This window comes from Salmo salar, chromosome ssa05, assembly GCF_905237065.1.
Source record: "Salmo salar chromosome ssa05, Ssal_v3.1, whole genome shotgun sequence".
NCBI classification, from domain to species: domain Eukaryota; kingdom Metazoa; phylum Chordata; class Actinopteri; order Salmoniformes; family Salmonidae; genus Salmo; species Salmo salar.
The window spans coordinates 35,398,844-35,420,255 of record NC_059446.1 but is presented as its reverse complement, the minus strand read 5'-3'; the positions used below and the strand labels follow the sequence as shown (position 1 = coordinate 35,420,255).

The 21,412-nt window shown below is 43.5% G+C and overlaps 2 protein-coding genes across 16 annotated transcripts in view; one reads left to right on the top strand and one right to left on the bottom strand.

The window, feature by feature from the left end:
• Positions 1 to 6,608, top strand: part of LOC106604729 (disks large homolog 3) — a 142,736-nt gene extending 136,128 nt beyond the window's left edge. For 11 of the 13 annotated variants that reach the window (XM_014199685.2, XM_014199684.2, XM_014199686.2 and 8 more), the window contains 8 exons: positions 208 to 307; positions 1,897 to 1,938; positions 2,277 to 2,327; positions 2,452 to 2,553; positions 2,686 to 2,858; positions 2,994 to 3,103; positions 3,219 to 3,310; positions 3,457 to 6,608. In XM_014199685.2, the coding sequence (XP_014055160.1) occupies positions 208 to 307; positions 1,897 to 1,938; positions 2,277 to 2,327; positions 2,452 to 2,553; positions 2,686 to 2,858; positions 2,994 to 3,103; positions 3,219 to 3,310; positions 3,457 to 3,563 (777 nt within the window). In that variant the 3' untranslated portion in view covers positions 3,564 to 6,608. Of the gene's footprint in view, positions 1 to 207; positions 308 to 1,073; positions 1,120 to 1,896; positions 1,939 to 2,276; positions 2,328 to 2,451; positions 2,554 to 2,685; positions 2,859 to 2,993; positions 3,104 to 3,218; positions 3,311 to 3,456 lie in introns of all 13 variants that reach the window. The other 2 variants (XM_014199687.2, XM_014199688.2) reach the window with 1 other exon arrangement.
• Positions 6,609 to 6,641: 33 nt separating this feature from the next.
• On the bottom strand, positions 6,642 to 21,078 carry tex11 (testis expressed 11). 3 transcript variants are annotated; one of them, XM_014199676.2, is made up of 29 exons: positions 20,957 to 21,078; positions 20,502 to 20,605; positions 20,282 to 20,366; positions 20,095 to 20,174; positions 19,916 to 19,996; positions 19,676 to 19,795; positions 19,404 to 19,484; positions 19,199 to 19,284; positions 18,988 to 19,045; positions 18,748 to 18,843; positions 18,581 to 18,662; positions 18,366 to 18,444; positions 18,016 to 18,167; positions 17,048 to 17,133; positions 13,630 to 13,767; positions 13,327 to 13,429; positions 13,103 to 13,227; positions 12,646 to 12,731; positions 10,656 to 10,709; positions 10,321 to 10,361; positions 9,775 to 9,861; positions 9,573 to 9,643; positions 9,159 to 9,272; positions 8,845 to 8,923; positions 8,584 to 8,733; positions 8,351 to 8,459; positions 7,972 to 8,146; positions 7,241 to 7,408; positions 6,642 to 7,041 (listed from the first exon to the last, which is right to left on the bottom strand). In XM_014199676.2, the coding sequence occupies exons 1-29, from the start codon at positions 20,982 to 20,984 to the stop codon at positions 6,970 to 6,972; spliced, it is 2,790 nt and encodes a 929-aa protein (XP_014055151.1). In that variant the 5' UTR covers positions 20,985 to 21,078; the 3' UTR covers positions 6,642 to 6,969. The 3 variants fall into 3 exon arrangements, with proteins under 3 accessions (XP_014055151.1, XP_014055154.1, XP_014055152.1); XM_014199679.2 differs by having other exon boundaries at positions 6,643 to 7,041; positions 8,026 to 8,146; XM_014199677.2 differs by having other exon boundaries at positions 6,643 to 7,041; positions 8,851 to 8,923.
• Positions 21,079 to 21,412: the final 334 nt, after the last annotated feature.

The following is a 21,412-nucleotide window of genomic DNA, read 5'->3' as shown; positions in this document are numbered from 1 at the left end:
TAAGTGTTCCATTCATTTTACCCTGGTTATCTGCCTTCATTTATGTTCATTCTTTCATTTAGATTTTTTATTTGCTTTTAGATTTCTGTTTTTATCTCGTTTTGCATGTGTGTTTGGTGTCCTCATTGAACAACAACGTTCTGTTCTGTTTTTTGTTTCACCCCCCCCCATCGCCCCCCTCCCCTCATCACGCACATCTCCAAGCAGCCAGTCAAAGTAAAGCGCAAAAAAAGCTTCAACCTCTCACGCAAGTTCCAGTTTTACAAGAGCAAGGAGAATATTGTGCAGGAGTTGGTGGAGTCTGAACGTGAGTACCCAAAGTGTGTGATATGAGGGGGTTTTACTTTTCGCGCTTTCCTTTCATGCTTCATCCTTCCCGCAGCTTAATCTCTCCACTCACCTCTGGGACCAGACCGTGGCTGTCTGTCTGTGGGCAGTGCTGTCTTTCCCCGCTCACTGTCATTCACTCACAGCCAGAGAGGACCCACACAGACCCAGGCCTGGGGTTCAGGTGTCGGCCTCTCTGGTGTCTGTTCGTCTGTCTGTCCACTGGTGGAGAGTCCAGGTGTGTGCTGCTGGCTGCCAGGGCAGGTGTGTGCTGCTGGCTGCCAGGGCAGGTGTGTGCTGCTGGCTGCCAGGGCATGTGTGTGCTGCTGGCTGCACTAACACTATAACTGTGTACTGCTGCTAGAGGCCCTGTTAGACCCCCACTATTCATTGCTGCCCAGTCAATCCTCATCCTCAGTTACTGACCCAGAGAACTAGAATTTCATTAACTGGACGGCAGCACTAAAAAACACTAATGGGTCAAAACCTCATTCTTAATGGGATTGGCTGTGTGTAATTTAAAGGCCTTGGCTTTCACTGGGAGTAGAGTGGGGCTCGGGGTTTAGGGAGCACAGTGCCTCGTGTTGGTCCCCCCCCCATCTTGGCCTGCCTTCCTGCCACCAGGCGAGCAGCCAGCACACCGCTCCTCTCTTTCGCTCTCTCTCGGCCTGTCCCAGCTCTCACTAACCTCTTCTTCCTGTCTGCCTCTTCTGTTTGTTTCTGCTCTCACCTGTCGGGACACTCAGGACTTCCCAGGGTTAAGCGATGACTTTTATGGATCAAAGAGTTTGAGTAAGTGTGTGGTTGGACTGTCACGCTGCAGCTGCTGTCCCCTGAGCTCCGAGCTAAACGCCTGTTCAATGCAGACCCGGCTAGAAATGGCTGCGACAAACACACACTCTTGTTTACTGATACACATACAAACACACAGCCCTAGGGTAAGAGAGCAAGTGTTACTCCTAGTCTGACTTCCTTCTTCCCTGTAGGGATTTTACTATAAAAGTTTAGTAGGTCATTGTCAGAGAGTGATTACTTGGAGAAACCAAGTATCTCCCTCCCTACACTGACTGGACAAGGTTTTCTTTTCCTATTCTGCTTTTCCATGTTAGCAAGCTCAGCTGACTGCCCAGTGCCCATGTATGCTTGTTAACAGACCCACCGCCACTGTTTTCTTTGGCTTGTCCCTGACACTGTATCTGGCGTCACAGATATGGAGCCCTCGATAGGAAACACTGGCAAGGGACCGGAGGGTCACTTGGGACTTTGTGAAAGGAAACACTTAATTTCCTATTGCTGCATACCTCCAACCACTTCCCCGCGTAGAAAGCGCTATCGCTCAGAACAAGACTTTTCTTTTCATTTTTTTCCCCCTCTTTCTGTCTTTTTTTCCTTTTCATCGGGTTATATGCAGTGGGACAACAGGGCACTTGCTTTTCCTTCTTGATGCTCGGCAACTGGTGGTGAACATTTTTCCGTCACCAAAATGAAAACCAATTTATTTTGATGTGGCTTTACTACTACTGCCCAGCTTTGAGCTTTCCCAACATAAACATGTTCCTCTCCTTGCAGAATGCCTGACGTCAAACACGAGCGACAGTGAAAGCAGCTCAAGTAAGTGACCTTATTTTCCTTCTACTTTTTTTTGCAGCTTTTATTTCAGACATAATCCAACTAAATGAAAAGCATGCGGCACGTCATTACACCTGTATCCAGAGCGGTGTTTTATTTTAGTCCTCGGTGCTGTAGTGAGCTGGCATTTGACTGCGATGGTATCAGGCACTTAGTAGCAAAACCGTCTCTTTCGTCTGCTGTTATGGAAAATGTGACTGTATGAAAAGAGTACTTTTAAACATTCCATTACTATCAACCACATCTAGTAATCCATTGTCATGGGATTATAATAAAGATGTATTTTTACTCAAACTGCTGTCTTCCTTTCTGCTATTCAGAGGGTCAGGAAGACACAATTCTCTCCTACGAGCCAGTGATTCGACAGGAGAGTAAGTATACAATATACTAGATGTTCTCCTCCATTTAGGATGGGGTTTGAGACCATTAATGCTTATTTTATCCCAGTGTTTGTAGACATGAGTTTTGACCTGCGCCCTCTCTTCTTGTTTGCAGTTCATTACACAAGGCCTGTGATCATCTTGGGCCCAATGAAAGACAGAGTAAACGATGACCTGATCTCAGAGTTCCCTCACAAGTTTGGCTCCTGCGTTCCTCGTGAGTAGACCACTCGACAACATGCACCACATTATCACAGCCACTTATGGAAACACTGGTGGAAAATATATATCCTGTGTTTTAGTGATATCTCCCTAACAGTCATTTGAATCTGTCCCTCAATCTGTGCAGACACGACACGTCCGCGGCGGGAGAATGAGATGGATGGCCAGGACTACCATTTTGTGGGCTCACGGGAGCAGATGGAGAAGGACATTCAGGATAATAAGTTCATTGAGGCGGGCCAGTTCAACGAGAACCTCTATGGGACCAGCATCTTGTCTGTCAGAGCAGTGGCTGAGAGGGTAGGGAGCACAACACATCATAAATGTGCAGTATACACAAGGTTAATTTCTGATTGATTGTTAAGGGATGTAGAGCCTGAGAAAATGTGGTATTTTGATACTTAAGTGCTCTTTCTCTCCTTCCTCTTCATGAAGGGAAAACACTGTATCCTGGACGTGTCTGGGAACGCTATAAAGCGACTGCAACAAGCACAACTTTATTCGATCGCAATTTTCATCAAACCAAAATCCATTGAAACTCTTATGTAAGTGTGTCTGTTCTTGGATCTAATGAACTGTTAAAAGCATTTCTCTTTACTGTAACTCCATACAACAATCACTTTCTGTACTGCACACCAACCAACCATGTCTGTGTTGCAGGGAGATGAATAAGAGACAGACATTTGAGCAATCCAATAAAATCTTTGATAAGGCAATTAAACTGGAACAAGAGTTTGGAGAATTTTTCACAGGTAAGTCCACTATTTTTTTTAATTTTTTTTTTTAGGTTAATCGCGGATTATACATATTTTAGATACACTTGAATCGTATTGTAGGGCAAGTAGGAATCTTAATGCATCAATGCACTCATGATATCCACTTCTCTGTCTGTCTCCAGCCATTGTACAGGGTGACTCTCTAGAGGAAATTTACAACAAAATCAAGATGATCATCGAGGAACAGTCGGGCCCCTACATCTGGATACCTTCCTCAGAGAAGCTCTGAACTCCCAGCTATACCCCTCTGTGTCAGTGCAGAGCCCCCCACAGCCCTCCTGACACCCCGCCCATCCCCCAAATAGCTCCTCCCTCCCCCTTTTTTGCCGATATGTTTCATATCAAGTTTTAGTGTCATCATTATGTTAATCTCAAATGAAAAGAAGTCTTATCACCATTACTGTGACTGTGCACACCCCTGCATGAGTTTCTCAGCAAATCCATTTAAGACTGGAAATGCCATTCCGAATGAATTTGTCATTTTAAAACAAAAAAAGGGAAAAGGAGAAATAATCCGTCTTTTGTGAAATGGGACTGACAGTTGAAGATCAGAATGTTTTACAGACAATGCCGGGGTGAGGAGGAGTTTGGGATTCAGGGGAAGTTGCAGAGGAATGGAGACTTAATCACACAAGTTGGAACACTTTGTAAATGTTCATCAAATCACATTTAAAAAAAGACACAAGAGAAGCAAAGACCACTTAGGAGGGTTTTTTTTCTACAAGGACTGAATAATATCAAGCCCAGCTGATGGTACTGTTGGAGGAGTGATCTCTCTTGTTTATAATTACTGAAGAAATTGGTGAAGAAGCCTACAGACTGGTGATCTATCACAAACCAGCTTGCTGTTTGATCAGCTGCCAGTTGTTGGTGCTGCTGCAGCTGATCAAGACCTCTTGGGAGGCAGAACAAATGAAAGAAATGAGTTATGAATCTACATTTATATAATGAAATCACAAGGTAAATGAACAAATCCTACTGAGATTTTACTACATATTAAAAACGACACATTTTACATTTCACTAGAATTGTCTACTTGGAGGGCTGTTAGATTTCATTCCTTTGTTTTTTTTTTTTGTGGGATTTTTTGCTTGTGGTTTTTAGCTGCTCTGTGTAAAAGGTGGGGGTAGAGAAGTGTAACGGGGCTCTCTGCAAAACACCAAACTGCCTTACATCAAATACAAATTGTTATATTACTACCTGTACTTCGTGAGGGAAGCTACAAATAATTGACAAGGAAAACAAACAGGACATTTATTTTATTTTCTGAGTTGTTCTCCTGACTTCCAGGAGGTCTAACTTGTGAGTGCAATAGACTGAACGCATATCTCACCTCTGTGGATTCCTATCTTCCCCCTGTATTTTTATCCTTTTCCTGTTGTAGTTTAAGAATTTATTGGATTCCAATTTGGGCAGCCATAGCTCCCTCACCCATGTTGAGCAGCAGACCACCCTATTACACTCTCTGCCTTCCAATATGATTATTTTTGGTTGAATGGTCACATGGTACTGTCCTGTATATGCCACCCTGAAGGTGGCCTTAAAACGGGTAGAACAAGACAAATTGTATTGGATGTCCTAACAATTAAAGAGTCGATATAACTGGTTTTTGGATTGTCCCCCCCATCCAAAATAACACTTAAGAGGGGTTTGATTAAAACCTATATGCTCTGTATCTATAAAGTTTTTCAATCTTTTTTTAAATTTCTTCTGGGCATGTGTTGAGGCACTGTGTTATGAACCCAATGGTATATCTGGGGTGAATTCGGTCAGCTCAAGAATCTAACGCACCGATATAATTTCCCCTGCGACTGAAACACCATGTTTTAAAGGACAAATTTAAGAGTTCACAGATGTTAAATGTGAATGAAAGAGTAACTGACTGAATGGTCTGAGAGATTTTGAAAGGCATTTGCATTGAACTCTTTAATAGACACAATCATCAGCCTATCTTATGTGGTGAAGCTTCATGAAGACCACTTCTGTGGTAAACCCTTGCCTGAGTTGGCTTTATGGATTCAACAAGATTGAAATGACCTGCTAAATCTTCCTTTGCAGATCTTGGCACTGTTTATTTGTTCATGTGAGGGGACGTGTCTGACTTGTTGAAGAATACTGTGGCCCCCTACCCTGTGAACATTTCATTTTCCACCGTTTTTGGAAGAGGGGAAGGGTTTTCCTCAGATGCCTGAGAGCCAGACCATCTTCTGTATGCCCTTGCCCTCTGGGTCAACCCCCCCCCCCCCCCCCCCAACACCTGTACATGCAGGCATTTTCTGAACAGGTGTGCCCACCTGCCAGGCACCACTGCTAAACCAGCTGTCATTACCTGTGTCAAAACCAGAGTTCAGGGAATAACTGAAGGGAACAGAGCCATTTATAAACTGCTTACAGACTGTTTCAAAGGGTGTGGTAGCTGTCAAATGTAAATATGCCCCCAGCAGATCCCCCTCACCTGTGCTTCATGCATGTGTGAAATAAACTGGGACAAAACATTTTTATAGATCACAAATGACAGGTAAGTAAACTGAGATATAATTTCCAATTTTTCCATACATGTGACGTAATGTTGGTATTTCTCTATAGACAACTCTTCAGCTGCCTATTGGAACACTTTTTAGTCAGTTGGGAACTTAATTCCCTGAATTAGGGCCGGCCTGTCTACATGTTATTTCTTGTGGAAAATGGTGTATAGATTCAAAGAATGAAGACAAGATGCAGGCAGCAACCTACAATATATTCCAGTAACCAGGAGGAGCATTGATGAATATCTGATTTAGAACTGGTCCTCTGTTTTTAGTTGAAACACAGCTGACTGTTAAACATATGTCTGGTATTTATACCTTTCGGTCAGCCATCATGTCAATAAAGCCCAAATAACATGTTTTTTTTTCATCCTTTCCATTGAAGTTGCGGTATAACAAGATTGAACCTTAATTCCCGTGTGTGTATAATTCATGAGGGTCTGTTCCAGTGAGAGAGACACGATTATGTAAGCTTTTCTGGGGGGGTTGTTGGGTTCTGGTTTGTCCTTTTGGGTGATGAGTTGTTTGACAGCACACCTGTGCAGTAAGTGCTTGCAAATTCTTTGATTGTACAGTAGTTTCCTTCCTGTCACACTGCAGGTGTTTGAGCCTATCAGGATGCTGGGCCAAATGGTCTTCCCTGTCCTAGTCATGAGGGAGCACAGTCCTGCAATTTTTTGTTTGTTTGGGGTTTTAGGTTTGGACTGGACGAGTTTATTTGTTTGAAAATAAAATATGTGACTCGGTTATATGATTTCGATGTGTTTTATTCTCACCAAATCAAGTCCACTGGTATTGGTAGTTGTTTAAATAAGACAATGTAAAATTCATATGAATGTAATATCAGGGAGGGATAAAATGTATTTATATTAATGTAGAGAAGTACCAAAACATGAACTACAAAAGCTAGAAATTGTTATCTAAACTCTCCATAGGGAAATATTAGGGGAGGGCAGGATGCAACTGACATCCTGGAGGAGCTGACTAAACTGAAGACCAGTCATACAGGAACCAGTGAGACTTCATACAGTAAACCACCATCCCAGCTACCACATGGATAATATCAGGTACCTGACATTAAAAGTGCTCCGCAGAGCTCAACCATCATGATCACTCCTCCATGATAAGGTTCTTCTTGGCTTTGTCTAGCCTGTCCAGGACCTCACTGTACAGACCCGACATCTGTCGACAGACAAACAATACTGGATATTAGCAATGTAATTAAGAAACAAATGGCTAGGTCTATATTTGTTTCCAGTAACAGGTATACAGTCAAACTTTTCTAATTTAAGACGAGGCCGAGGCCTCTCATTTGACTGGATGACTCAGCCCTGTCACGCTCCATTGCTGCTCCAACCCTCCCACAGTCAGTCAGTAGTACCTGTGTCTGGTAGCTCTCCTGCAGGGAGCCCAGGTGCCGGAGGAAGCTCATGCCCAGGCCACACCACCTCTCAGCCTCGGGGTACTGGGCCAGGCTGTACAGCAGGATGCCTGTGTTCCAGGCTCGGGTCAGCAGCCACAGGATCTCCATCTCAGGGAAGTCCTCAGGCTGGAGAGGAGGCACAGAGGAGACAACGAACACATTCAAGCTGCTGCCGTCCACCTGGCTAGGAGCACCAGTGATAACTCACCTGACCTCAGAGTCCAGGTATGCCTATGAATGTGGCTTTCAGTGTCTATAGTCAGTCTGGGTGTCAGAAAATACGGGATTTTATACAGGACCATGCTCACTTGTGAGGAAGATTAAAATGTATGTGACTTTGATGTATATTAATTTAAGTCACTTGTCCATCCATTGTTATAATGTATTGATTACAAGGTTGTGTAATGGAAAATCTGCACGGCAGTGTTTCAATTTGCAACTCTGCATATGACAATGTGCCTGTGCACATAAAGCTTGGTAATGCTTCAATACTCTGATGCATCTTTTCACCAGTTTAACAGCAGAGCGATGGCTTGTACAGCATATTACCATTCACATTGGCAGGAAAGGGATGGTGAATGGAAGCATCTGCTAATTGAAGTGCTGCTGAAAGCCCATTGATAAAAACAAACAGGAGATGCTTTCAGTGCAGCGGCGGAGGGGGGCGGAGGGACGAGGGGGTTAATTACAATGCGGGGTTGCTTGGGGGTGGCGGCGGTGGCACGAGATTGCTGCCGACTCACTGCGGCTGTGATGATGGACAGGGCCTCTTCATAGTAGCCCCATACCTCCTCCAGCACACGGGCCTCCACATCCGACACGCCGCTGGGTAGCGACAGCTGGATCAGGCTGTGGACACACTGGCTGAGAGGGAGCATTGAGATAGAGAGGGAGTAAGACATCACACACAGCAACCTACGCACGGACACATTGAGGTTCTGTCACAGCAAATATCTGACTGGATCATATACGAGTCTCTGAAAGACCCGTTCAGTGGATCAACGGTAAACTGTGAGGCTTTTTTTGTTGTTGTTTTGTGATGGGATGAGCAATGAGATGGCCACACACCTGCAGCGGGCCAGGTCTGCTTGTGGTTGTTTCCTGTGCAGAGACAGAGCGATCCTCAAGGCCTTCTTACACAGCAGAGGGAAGTGGGCAGGAGGCTCCATGGCCAAGGCTGAGGACAGAAGAAACACACTCATCACAATACTCAATACAAAACTGTGTGGCCGGGCAAAAAACACTGGATGAGGAGGACAAGTCCTGTAAGGAGAGGGTCAACTACGGTGTTTACTCTTCACCTGCCATGGTCTCCAACACCTTGATCTCAACATTATCCAGCTCCAGCACTGACTCCAGCACTGTCTCCACCTTGGGGTCGTTGAGCTTGGCACGAGCCTCAAACTCATACAGCAGCAGCAAAATGTTGGTTGGGTCCTTGGAGTTGTCCCCTGGGCGTGAGTATCAGATGATGTCAGATTATTCTCCTCACACAACGTAATCCAACATCATGGCAGAATTGAGCAGAGCACAGTATGGAATGGAAGAGGAGGGATAATTACGGCCACCTGATGCTTTAAGAGTCTTCCAGACCTCCCAGCAGATCTGAATGTGCTCCAGGGCTTGTGTCAGTTGCTCCTTCTAAACATGAAGACAGTGACATTCAGTCATTCAGTATTCATCATCGCCACCTAGTGGCCGCTACCCATAACGGCAAGATTAAAAATAACTACCTACGCCAGCACTGATAACACGGTTAGTCACCTCTCCTCTCCGCTGGTCTTGGTAAATTTCCATCCATGCGGATGGAGAAAGAGCTAAATATGGAAGACAGGCAGAGAAAAAGAGAGAAAGAGAGAGAGAGGGTGGTACACACCTGTTCAGAGTGTGGAGACTTCCTGCAGAGCTCCAGAGAGGCAGCAGCAGCCATCAGCAGGCACGTCTTCTGGCCCATCAGCACGGCCCGGTCCGAGGGGCAGAACTGGGACAGCTAGGGTTACCACACACACACACACACACACACACACATATATATATATATATTAAGAGAACCATAAAGATGAAGGACCACAACACAGAGAATGCATTAAACGAAGGGTGACTGCGTGACGGTCCGTGTCTGTGTGTTTTAGGGGTGTACGGGTATAACGACTGACCAAGTTGTTTTATGTGGAAGCTGCAGGGCTCCACGTTTCTATCTTTGGCAACACTAATTCCCTGTGGGTTGTATTGATCTACACCTGCACAGATACAGATCAATTCTCCCGGTGATGCTAATAAGAGGACATGCCTGGTAAGAGAACACAAAGAAATCCCTCATCCTGTCAGGGCTGCTCTCACACTGCAGCGCAGAGTTCCAAGCTAAGACACGCAGGCACACAGAAATAAAATTAGACAAAATGCACAGTGCACTATGCTGCTTACACAGTGCTACTGTAATTCGTAAAATAGCAAGATAAATAACAGTATATCTCCAGATAGTATGTAAGTACCAATCTTCCTGAACCAGTTGGCGTCCTCTGTGCGCTGCTCTACAGCCATGCTAGGCCCTGGGCTGAGCTGTGACACTTTCTGCAGTGCTGTGGTGGTGACAGTAAACAGCAAACACTGGCTGGGTGAAAACCAAGCAGTAGTGCACAGCAGAGAAAAATAGAATCGACACTAAAGCTGAGGATTTTTTAAGCAGCGGTGGCAGAGGTAGTGGGGGCATCTTCCTTCTCAGTCTTCCTATTGAACGACTGTGAGAAGGTCACTTCTGTTGACTTTTTTAAAGGACATTCTACTCCCAAAATGTATGAAAATTAAATTACGTTCTCTTCCTTTGGAACTCATCTGTAAATCGAAGACAGTTTAATTTGATCTCGATCTCAATGACATCACCAGCCAATTCTACATAATAATTTTTTGGGCGAGACGGGGATGATTTAGCAGCGCCGGTGCGCATAGGGGAAACACTGATAATGCATTACCTCAGAGTACTCATATATTGAGGGGAGAAAGATGTTGCTGTAAGTGTGATTGTTGTACATTGTACTCACCCATTTTTAGATATGACAGCAGAACATCCAGATTTGCATGTCTATATATAGAGGAAATGTAACAAGCAGAAACAGTAAATCAACCACAACTGAAACGCTGTAGAAATGGGCAGCAGGTATCCTAACGGTTAAGAGCGTTGGGCCAGTAACTAAAAGGTCGCTGGTTTGAATCCCAAAGCCGGATAGGTAAAAAAAGTATATTGATGTGTCCTTGAGAAAGGCACTTAACCCTAATTGCTCCTGTATGTCGCTCTGGATAAGAGTGTTGGCTAAATTACTAAAATTAAATGAAGCATTTAAACACTATTGTATGATCATGTTTCACGATATCTCACCTTATCTCCCCACTGGCCTTTTCTATTGTTGTGAGCACTAGTCGAACCAAACACCTGTAATAGACAAAGACCATGAGGACTCGGGACCTAGTTCCTTTCACCTACTAACACTGTACTGAGAGGCACACATTTCACAGGAGAAATTAAAAGATATAGGTCAGTAGATCATGGAGACACAGTTAAACCTCACTGAAAGCTTAAATAGCACCATGTTTCACTGCATCATGCATTCTAACACATTTATGTTGGAGACTGGTGATGCGACACAAATTGTGACAATCAACTGTCATTGTATGTTATGTCATGTTTATGATAAGGTCATCTTGCAAAAGTATTCATCCCCCTTGGCGTTTTTCCTATTTTGTTGCATTACAACCTGTAATTTAAAATGATTTTTATTTGGATTTAATGTAATGGACATACACAAAATAGTCCAAATTAGTGAAGTGAAATGAAAAACATAACTTGCTTAAAAAAACATTTAAAAATTAAAAACAGAAAAGTGGTGAGTGCATATGTATTCACCCCCTTTGCTATGAAGCCCCTAAATAAGATCTGGTGCAACCAATTACCTTCAGAAGTCAAACAATTAGTTAAATAAAGTCCACCTGTGTGCAATCTAAGTGTCTCATGAGTTGTCACATGATCTCACCATATATACACACCTGTTCTGAAAGGAGTTCTCCAAACAGGTCAGGGACAAAGTTGTGGAGAAGTACAAATCAGGGTTGGGTTATAAAAAAATATCCGAAACTTTGAACATCCCACGGAGCACAATTAAATACATTATTAAAAAATGGAAAGAATATGGCACCACAACAAACCTGTCAAGACAAGGCCTCCCACCAAAACTCACGGCCCAGCAAGGAGGGCATTAATCAGAGAGGCAACAAAAGAGACCAAAGATAACCCTGAAGGAGCTGCAAAGCTCCACAGCGGAGATTCTTTAAGCAATGGCTTTTTTTCTGGCCACTCTCGCGTAAAGTCCAGCTCTGTGGAATGTATGGCTTAAAGTGGTCCTATCTGTCCATAGTACCACTTTAAGCCATACATTCCACAGAGCTGGACTTTACGCGAGAGTGGCCAGAAAAAAGCCATTGCTTAAAGAAAAAAATAAGCAAACACATTTGGTGTATGCCAAAAGGCATGTGGGAGACTCCCCAAACATATGGAAGAAGGTACTCTGGTCAGATGAGACTAAAATTGAGCTTTTTGGCCATCAAAGAAAACACTATGTCTGGCGTGTCACCCCGAGAAAACCATCCCCATTTTTTTTCATCAGCAGGGACTGGGAAACTGGTCAGAATTGAAGGAATGATGGATGGCGCTAAATACAGGGAAATTCTTGAGGGAAACTTGTTTCAGTCTTCCAAAGATTTGAGACTGGGACGGAGGTTCACCTTCCAGCAGGACAATGACCCTAAGCATACTGCTAAAGCAACACTCGAGTGGTTTAAGGGGAAACATTTAAATGTCTTGCCTAGTCAAAGCCCAGACCTCAATCCAATTGAGAATCTGTGGTATGACTTAAAAATTGCTGTATACCAGCGGAACCCATCCAACTTGAAGGAGCTGCAGCAGTTTTGCCTTGAAAAATTCCAGTGGCTAGATGTGCCAAGCTTATAGAGACATACCCCAAGAGACTTGCAGCTGTAATTGCTGCAAAAGGTGGCTCTATAAAGTATTGACTTTGGGGGGGTGAATAGTTAGCACGTTCAAGTTCTGTTTATTTGTCTTATTTCTTGTATGTTTCACAAAAACATATTTTGCATCTTCAAAGTGGTAGGCATGTTGTGTAAATCAAATGATACAAACCTCCCAAAAAATACATTTTAATTCCAGGTTGTAAGGCAACAAAATAGGAAAAATGCCAAGGGGGTGAATACTTTCGCAAGCCACTGTATGTCTTACAGATGGACCATTCACATAGTGTTCCTGATCTCGCTGGACAAGAGTTCACTGATGTTGTTTGTGTGCGTTAGTAACTGACCTGAGAGCAGTGACAACCTGAGCTTCATCTTTTGAGTGTTCACACAAACTCTCCAGAGCCTTCATGGCTGTGTCTTGTTGCTCATTCTGGAAGGAAAGGAAACAAAGGATGACAATGAGGATGATGGGTCTTTTCTCCTTCAACAATTCAAGAGCTTGGGACTATCTGCAAAAAGATGATTCTGAGGTAATTGGCTTTAAAGTTCCAAACCCTCATTGGTTTGAATGATGTCAGCAACTTTAATATTTTATTCTTTAGAACATGAATGGGGGTATTTACTATATAGCTAGAGAACACTGAAAAGAACAAGGCTATGTCAATAACTACATGTTGTCAAAAATGGAGATAGAACCTTTTAGTCCCAAGCTCTCAAATTGTCATCATCCTCATTATCATCCCCATAATCAGCAACAGTATGACCATCTGTCCCAGAGGTAGGTCAGTAATGGGGACCCACCTCCAGAGCGATCTGAGCAGCGAGACTGAGGAGGTTGGAGGCAGCATTCTCAGCCACTAGCAGTCTGTCCTCACTGGACACAGGACCTTGGGCCAGAGCCCCGATGGCCTTCACTGCCTCTGCAGCTGACAGAGACAAGGCTTCAGACTGAGAGGCACAGAGGGCCTGAATGTAGTCATGTAGTCCATCCTAAAACTCACCACACTCATGTAATATGCTGTTACCTTTCTCCACATTGTTCTCCAGGACAGCAATCTTGTAAACACTGAACTGAGTGAAGATGCTGTTTGGATCACATCTCTCTGCCTCCTTTATTGCTTCTTTGGCCTGACACACACACACACACACACACACACACACACACACACACACACACACACACACACACACACACACACACACACACACACACACACACACACACACACACACACAAACACAGGAATGCACAAAGTACACACAAAGATTACTATACAGTAATAATTACAACATGCTGTGTGAAGTCTGTTGTCACACTATTGAGTCACCTTGTCCAGCTGCTGCAGTTGCAGTAAGCAGGAGGCTCTGTTCCTCTGAAGCTTGGCCAGGTTGGGCTCCATCTGGCCAGCCTTGTAGAAACTCAAGGAGTAGTTATACCACTGCAGAGCCTCTGAGAAGTTCTTAGTCTGGAACAGGAAAATGACTCACATCCCAACACATACAGACTTCACTATGACAGAGCAATGTACTTATTTTCAGCGAACACCCTAGACCCAAACTGTTACAGACCTATATCTATTCTACCCTGCCTTTCTAAGGTCTTCGAAAGCCAAGTTAACAAACAGATCACCGACCATTTCGAATCCCACCGTACCTTCTCCACTATGCAATCTGGTTTCCGAGCTGGTCATGGGTGCACCTCAGCCACGCTCAAGGTCCTAAACAATATCATAACCGCCATCGATAAGAGACAATACTGTGCAGCCGTATTCATCAACCTGGCCAAGGCTTTTGACTCTCTCAATCACCACATTCTTATCGGCAGACTCAACAGCCTTGGTTTCTCAAACGACTGCCTCGCCTGGTTCACCAACTACTTCTCAGACAGAGTTCAGTGTGTCAAATCGGAGGGCCTGTTTTCCGGACCTCTGGCAGTCTCTATGGGGGTACCACAGGGTTCAATTCTCGGGCCGACTCCTTTCTCTGTATACATCAATGATGTCGCTCTCGCTGCTGGTGATTCTCTGATCCACCTCTACGCAGACGTCACCATTCTGTATACTTCTGGCCCTTCTTTGGACACTGTGTTAACTAACCTCCAGACGAGCTTCAATGCCATACAACTCTCCTTCCGTGGCCTCCAACTGCTCTTAAATGCAAGTCAAACTAAATGCATGCTCTTCAACCGATCGCTGCCCGCACCTGCCCGCCCGTCCAGCATCACTACTCTGGACGGTTCTGACTTAGAATTTGTGGACAATTACAAATACCTAGGTGTCTGGTTAGACTGTAAACTCTCCTTCCAGACTCACATTAAGCATCTCCAATCCAATCCAAAATCAAATCTAGATTAGGCTTCCTATTTCGCAACAAAGCAGCCTTCACTCATGCTGCCAAACATACCCTCGTAAAACTGACTATCCTACCAATCCTTGACTTCGGCGATGTCATATATAAAATAGCCTCCAACACTCTACTCAGCAAATTGGATGCAGTCTATCACAGTGCCATCCGTTTTGTCACCAAAGCCCCATATACTAGCCATCACTGCAACCTGTATGCTCTCGTTGGCTGGCCCTCGCTTCATATTCGTCGCCAAACCCACTGGCTCTAGGTCATCTATAAGTCTTTGCTAGGTAAAGCGCCGCCTTATTTCAGCTCACTGGTCACCATAGCAGCACCCACCCATAGCACATGCTCCAGCAGATATATTTCACTGGTCACCCCCAAAGCCTATTCCTCCTTTGGCCGCCTTTCCTTCCAGTTCTCTGCTGCCAATGACTGGAACAAATTGCCAAAATCACTGAAGCTGGAGACTCATATCTCCCTCACTAACTTTAACCTGTTATGGCTAGGGGGCAGTATTTTCACAGCCGGATAAAAAAACGTACCCGATTTAATCTGATTATTACTCCTGCCCAGAAACTAGAATATGCATATAATTATTAGCTTTGGATAGAAAACACTCCAAAGTTTCTAAAACTGTTTGAATGGTGTCTGTGAGTATAACAGAACTCATTTGGCAGGCCAAAACCTGAGAAGATTCCATGCAGGAAGTGCCCTGTCTGACAATTTCTTGCCCTTCTTGATTATCTCTATCCATTACAGAGGATCTCTGCTGTTACGTGACACTTCCTACGGCTCCCATGGGCTCTCAGAAGGCGGCAAAAAGCTGAATCGTGGCTTTGCAGGCTCTGTCTGAAAAAAAGTAACGCGTTTGGATAGTGGCTGGTTACAGTACTGTGAGACTCAGGCTCGTGCCCGCGTCGACCCCATGCTTTGTTTTCTTTCGTCTGTTTACCTAAACGCAGATTCCCGGTCGGAATATTATCGCTTTTTTATGAGAAAAATGGCATAAAAATTGATTTTAAACAGCGGTTGACATGCTTCGAAGTACGGTAATGGAATATTTAGAAATCTTTTGTCACGAAATGCGCCATGCTCGTGACCCTTATTTACACTTCGGATAGTGTCTTGAACACACGAACAAAACGCCGCTGTTTGGATATAACTATGGATTATTTTGAACCAAACCAACATTTGTTATTGAAGTAGCAGTCCTGGGAGTGCATTCTGACGAAGACAGCAAAGGTAATAACATTTTTCTTATAGTAAATCTGATTTTGATGAGTGCTACATTTGCTGGGTGTCTAAATAGCTAGCTGTGATGGCTGGGCTATCTACTCAGAATATTGCAAAATGTGCTTTCACCGAAAAGCTATTTTAAAATCGGACACCTCGATTGCACAAAGGAGTTCTGTATCTATAATTCTTAAAATAATTGTTATGTTTTTTGTGAACGTTTATCGTGAGTAATTTAGTAAATTCACCGGAGGTTTGCGGGGGGTATGCTAATTCTGAACGTCACATGCTAATGTAAAAAGCTGGTTTTTGATATAAATATGAACTTGATTGAACAAAACATGCATGTATTGTATAACATAATGTCCTAGGTGTGTCATCTGATGAAGATCATCAAAGGTTAGTGCTGCATTTAGCTGTGGTTTTGTTTTTTGTGACATTATATGCTAGCTTGAAAAATGGGTGTGATTATTTCTGGCTGGGTACTCTGCTGACATAATCTAATGTTTTGCTTTCGCTGTAAAGCTTTTTTGAAATCGGACAGTGTGGTTAGATAAAGGAGAGTCTTGTCTTTAAAATGCTGTGAAATAGTCATATGTTTGAAAAATTGAAGTTTTTGTATTTTAGAGGAATTTGTAATTCGCGCCACGCCTATCATTGGATATTGGAGCAGGTGTTCCGCTAGCGGAACGTCTAGATGTAAGAGGTTTTAAGCATCAGCTGTCAGAGCAGCTCACAGATCACTGCATCTGTACATAGCCCATCTGTAAATAGCCCATCCAACTACCTCATCCCCATATTGTTATTTATTTATTTTTTGCTCCTTTGCACCCCAGTATCTTTACTTGCACATTCATCTTCTGCACATCTATCACTCCAGTGTTTAATTGCTAAATTGTAATTACTTCGCCACTATGGCCTATTTATTGCCTCACCTCCCTTATCTTACCTCATTTGCACACACTGTATATAGATTTTTTTCCCCTATTGTGTTATTGACTGTAGGTTTGTTTATTCCATGTCTAACTCTGTGTTGTTGTTTGTGTCGCACTGCTTTGCTTAATCTTGGCCAGGTCGCAGTTGTAAATGAGAACTTGTTCTCAACTGGCCTACCTGGTTAAATAAAGGTGAAATAAAAAAAATTAATAAAAAGTTCTACTGTACCTCAAAGTTCTTGGAGGCTTTGTCCCACAGCAGGAGATGTAAACAGGTGAGAGTCTGAGGAGACAGCTGTTTACCAGTGTAGTGGCCTGAAAGAGGACATATCAGCAATCTTACAACTGCATTTTCATTTCACTGCATCAACACCACCACCATCATCACCACCACCGTAGTACCTGTGATGATGTCCACCACCACCACCGTAGTACCTGTAATGATGTCCACCACCGTAGTACCTGTGATGATGTCCACCACCACCACCGTAGTAACTGTGATGATGTCCACCACCACCACCATAGTACCTGTGATGATGTCCACCACCACCACTGTAGTACCTGTGATGATGTCCACCACCACCACCGTAGTACCTGTGATGATGTCCACCACCACCACCGTAGTACCTGTGATGATGTCCACCACCACCACCACCACTGTAGTACCTGTGATGATGTCCACCACCACCACCGTAGTACCTGTGATGATGTCCACTACCACCACTGTAGTACCTGTGATGATGTCCACCACCACCACCGTAGTACCTGTGATGATGTCCACCACCACCACCGTAGTACCTGTGATGATGTCCACCACCACCACCACCACTGTAGTACCTGTGATGATGTCCACCACCACCACCGTAGTACCTGTGATGATGTCCACTACCACCACCACCACTGTAGTACCTGTGATGATGTCCACCACCACCACCACCACTGTAGTACCTGTGATGATGTCCACTACCACCACCACCACTGTAGTACCTGTGATGATGTCCACCATCACCGTAGTACCTGTGATGATGTCCACCACCACCACCACTGTAGTACCTGTGATGATGTCCACCACCACCACCACCGTAGTACTTGTGATGATGTCCACCACCACCACCGTAGTACCTGTGATGATGTCCACTACCACCACCACCACTGTAGTACCTGTGATGATGTCCACCACCACCACCACTGTAGTACCTGTGATGATGTCCTCTATTTTCTGTTTTCCCAGAAGCTCCTTGCCTCTCTGCAGCAGCAACTCAATGTGCAGGACCAGGGCACTGCCCAGTTCAGGGGATGACTCAAAGTGCTGGCACACCCTCTTCAGGTAGTCAAAGGCCAATGTCTCTCTGGGAACACATATCAACAGAACACACGGCGCATATCAATGCAATATATCAATACAATGTTGTATTTCAATGGAAACATGAAAATATTTATATTATAAAATATTTACATTATTACTTTATCTAAAAACGTCTGGAATGAATACAATGGCACAAGTGGATATCTGATTTGCAATTTGTTAAGATGATCAGTGTGTCTACCTGTCTTCAGCCATGAGTAGTTTCACTGTGCTTAGACACACTTCCAGAGGAACCTCCAACTCCAGCAGCTCTGTCACTCCTGAATGGAGACAGCAAGATGAAATGGTAATGCATTATACAGTACTGTAAACGGAGGACTTGGGAGTCCTTAAAACTCCCACTCAAGCCATTCAAAAAAGCAGAAAGAGAGAGAAACAGGGTAATGTCCTACTCACCAGCTCTTATGTGGTCATCCTGAGCCCCACAACTCAGTAGAATTCTGATCTTCAGGTAGAGCCCAGAGGGATGCACACTTTCCTGTGAAATTGCTGAGTTTTAATCGAAAACCAAATAATCTTGCTTAATATTAGAAAGTATCAACAAGAGTGATGGGGGGGGTTACCTTATTGGCTAAGTTCACAGCATTGAGTGCCTTCTCCTGAAACTGCTGACAGTCCCACTTCAGATAGACAGTGGCAAGGAGCCTCAGGACCTTGGCCTAAATAAGAACGTTCAGCAATTTACTCTACTGTAATTAAAAACAAATCAAAACATTGGAGCTTTTGGCTTTTCTAATAACCAGGAAGTACTAGTGAAAAAACTTAAGAGACTATGGTATGTATGAACTGCACTACTCCCTTACTTGCACTTCAGCACCAGGGGAGTATTTTATATTCATCTTCCCTATGTCATAACTCTGGCTGGAAAAGACAACAGTGTAGATATTCATGTACTGCACTTTATCATACACCTTAATTAAAATAAGTAACATATTTCAGATGTTGAGCTTCTGTAATGCTTCCTTTATGTCACTAATATAGTATCTTTTGTCAAGCTAAATCAATGCTATTTACCTCAACCAGAATGAACTCTCCTCATACTTTTTCATATTGTAGGAATCCACTCCGAAGTTATAGCACATGAGAGAGAGATAGCCTGTCTTTGGGGGGAAGGGGGGGGGGGGAGTAGCTGAATATACCTGCCCAATATCGGGAGAGTTAAAAACACTAGTGCTTTATCAAAGTAATATCAGAGTTTAGTTTCCTTTTTGTATCCTACCTCTTTGGGGAGCCGCAGTAGCATGTCTTTACAGCGCTGCATGTAGGCCACAGCCTCTTGGTGATTCTCTTGAGCAAGTGCCTGCATCAGAATAAAAACATATCATAAGCTACCAGCACATCAGTGAAGTAAAGCTATATGTGAACAAAAAACTATTTTCTTCTTCATTCTGCAGATGTGTGAAAATGTCACTTTCAGTTGACAAATTTCACAAGTACAAATTAGCCTAACATTGTTGTATGTGTTAGATGGTGAATCCATCTCTAGCTCACCGACTCAGCTTGGTAAGACAGAACTCGAAGCAGGTCCTTCTCTACATCTCCTTTCGATGTGTTGATGTCTGCCCCTCCATGGCCTCGGGATGTTAGTCGACTGTACAGTGTCTCCAAGCTCTGGACAAATAATATTATGAACATTTGAGTTCAGTGTTATGACAGAAGTTCTAAAAGTTTATCAACTGTCTTATATACTGTACAGAGTCATAGGGCATAGTTTAACATATTCAAGCTTACTTTGACAGCAAGGCTCAGGAAGTTATCAGCTAGCTGGGGCTTTTTACAGTCTAGCCAGGTTCTTCCTGTCTTGCTGGCCATCTGTAAAGAAAATGTTAATTTTCTTAATTAATGAATTACAGTAACACAGAGGTAGGCCTTACAGTGCAGTGGTTTATTTCATGATCCATTTCACTAACCAGGATCTGTTTGCGCACAGCGCCCTCTGCTGGATTCTCAGGCTCACAGGCGTACAGCAGCCTGCATGCAACATGACGCACTGACACCACAGACAGACCAGGAGGAATACATCACAGGAGAAAGTCAGTAATGATGACAATGGCATAAATCAGGTATTTCACAGCAAAAAAATAAGTATTAGGCTACCTTTTGCTTTCTGGTGCTCATTTATGGCTGTTCCCACACGTTTGGTGACTGCCCAATTCCACAGCTGAATGGCACTTTCTTCAAGCTAGAGAATGTTAATTTGAAGTGGCAATTAGCAAACTAGCTATTTTTCTATAGAATAAATTATTGACTAAAACACATGCACCTTTCAATGGTTTCATTAGAGAAGAAAAATACTGCTCTAAGTTTGGCTGCCAACCTGAGGATCCAATGGTGTTATTCTTGGGAAGTCTTCACAAAAGAGCTTCTCAATAACCTCATCTGTATTAGCCAGTTGTTTCTGCAGCAGGCGCTCTGTGAGACCTTTAATAAAACATAACTATATTATCCCAAAAACCACCATGAAAATAAATACATACAGGTGCCTGTTGAGTGACGTGACAGGTTGGCATTGCGTTCGAGGCACCAGTGGTCGCCGACACCATCGACGTCTCATGTAATGCCAATACATTTCAAGAAAACTTTTGCGAATTTCAAATGAGGAATATAACCAATATACCGGTAACTTAGCAATATATTTCAACTTTGCTACATTTTCTGAAGCGTAAACTAAAGCACACTGGAAGGTTAGTCAGCTGGCTAGCTAGCTAGCTAACATTAAGATATACGTTAGCAGTCAACATTTTATGTCAGAAAAAGTTGCTATAAACTCACATTTTACATTTGAAATAAACATATCCATGTTTCGAGTGAAGGAAAGTGTAACACCTTAAATAGATACAAACAATGTAACTAAGCTCGTCAGCTAGCGCTCCATTCGGATGCTGATGCTGATAAGTGATTGACAGCTGTGATCTTGGCGTCGCGCGAGCCACTCTCGTGAAGTGACGTCGAAGAGAAAGGCCCTTGTTATCCGCGAGCCCTTAGGATGTGCACCACTGACACCACCCCATTGAAGTTGAAACTCAAATGGTTAAGGTTAGGTAAGGGTCAAATCAAATTCAAATCAAATGTTATTTGTCACATGCGGCGTATACAACAAGTGTAGACTTCACCGTAAAATGTTTACTTACGAGCCCTTTCCCAACAATGCAGTTAAAACGTAAGAAAATGTGCAAATAGATACAAATTTAATTGTAACAATAAAATAACACAATCAAATAATAATGA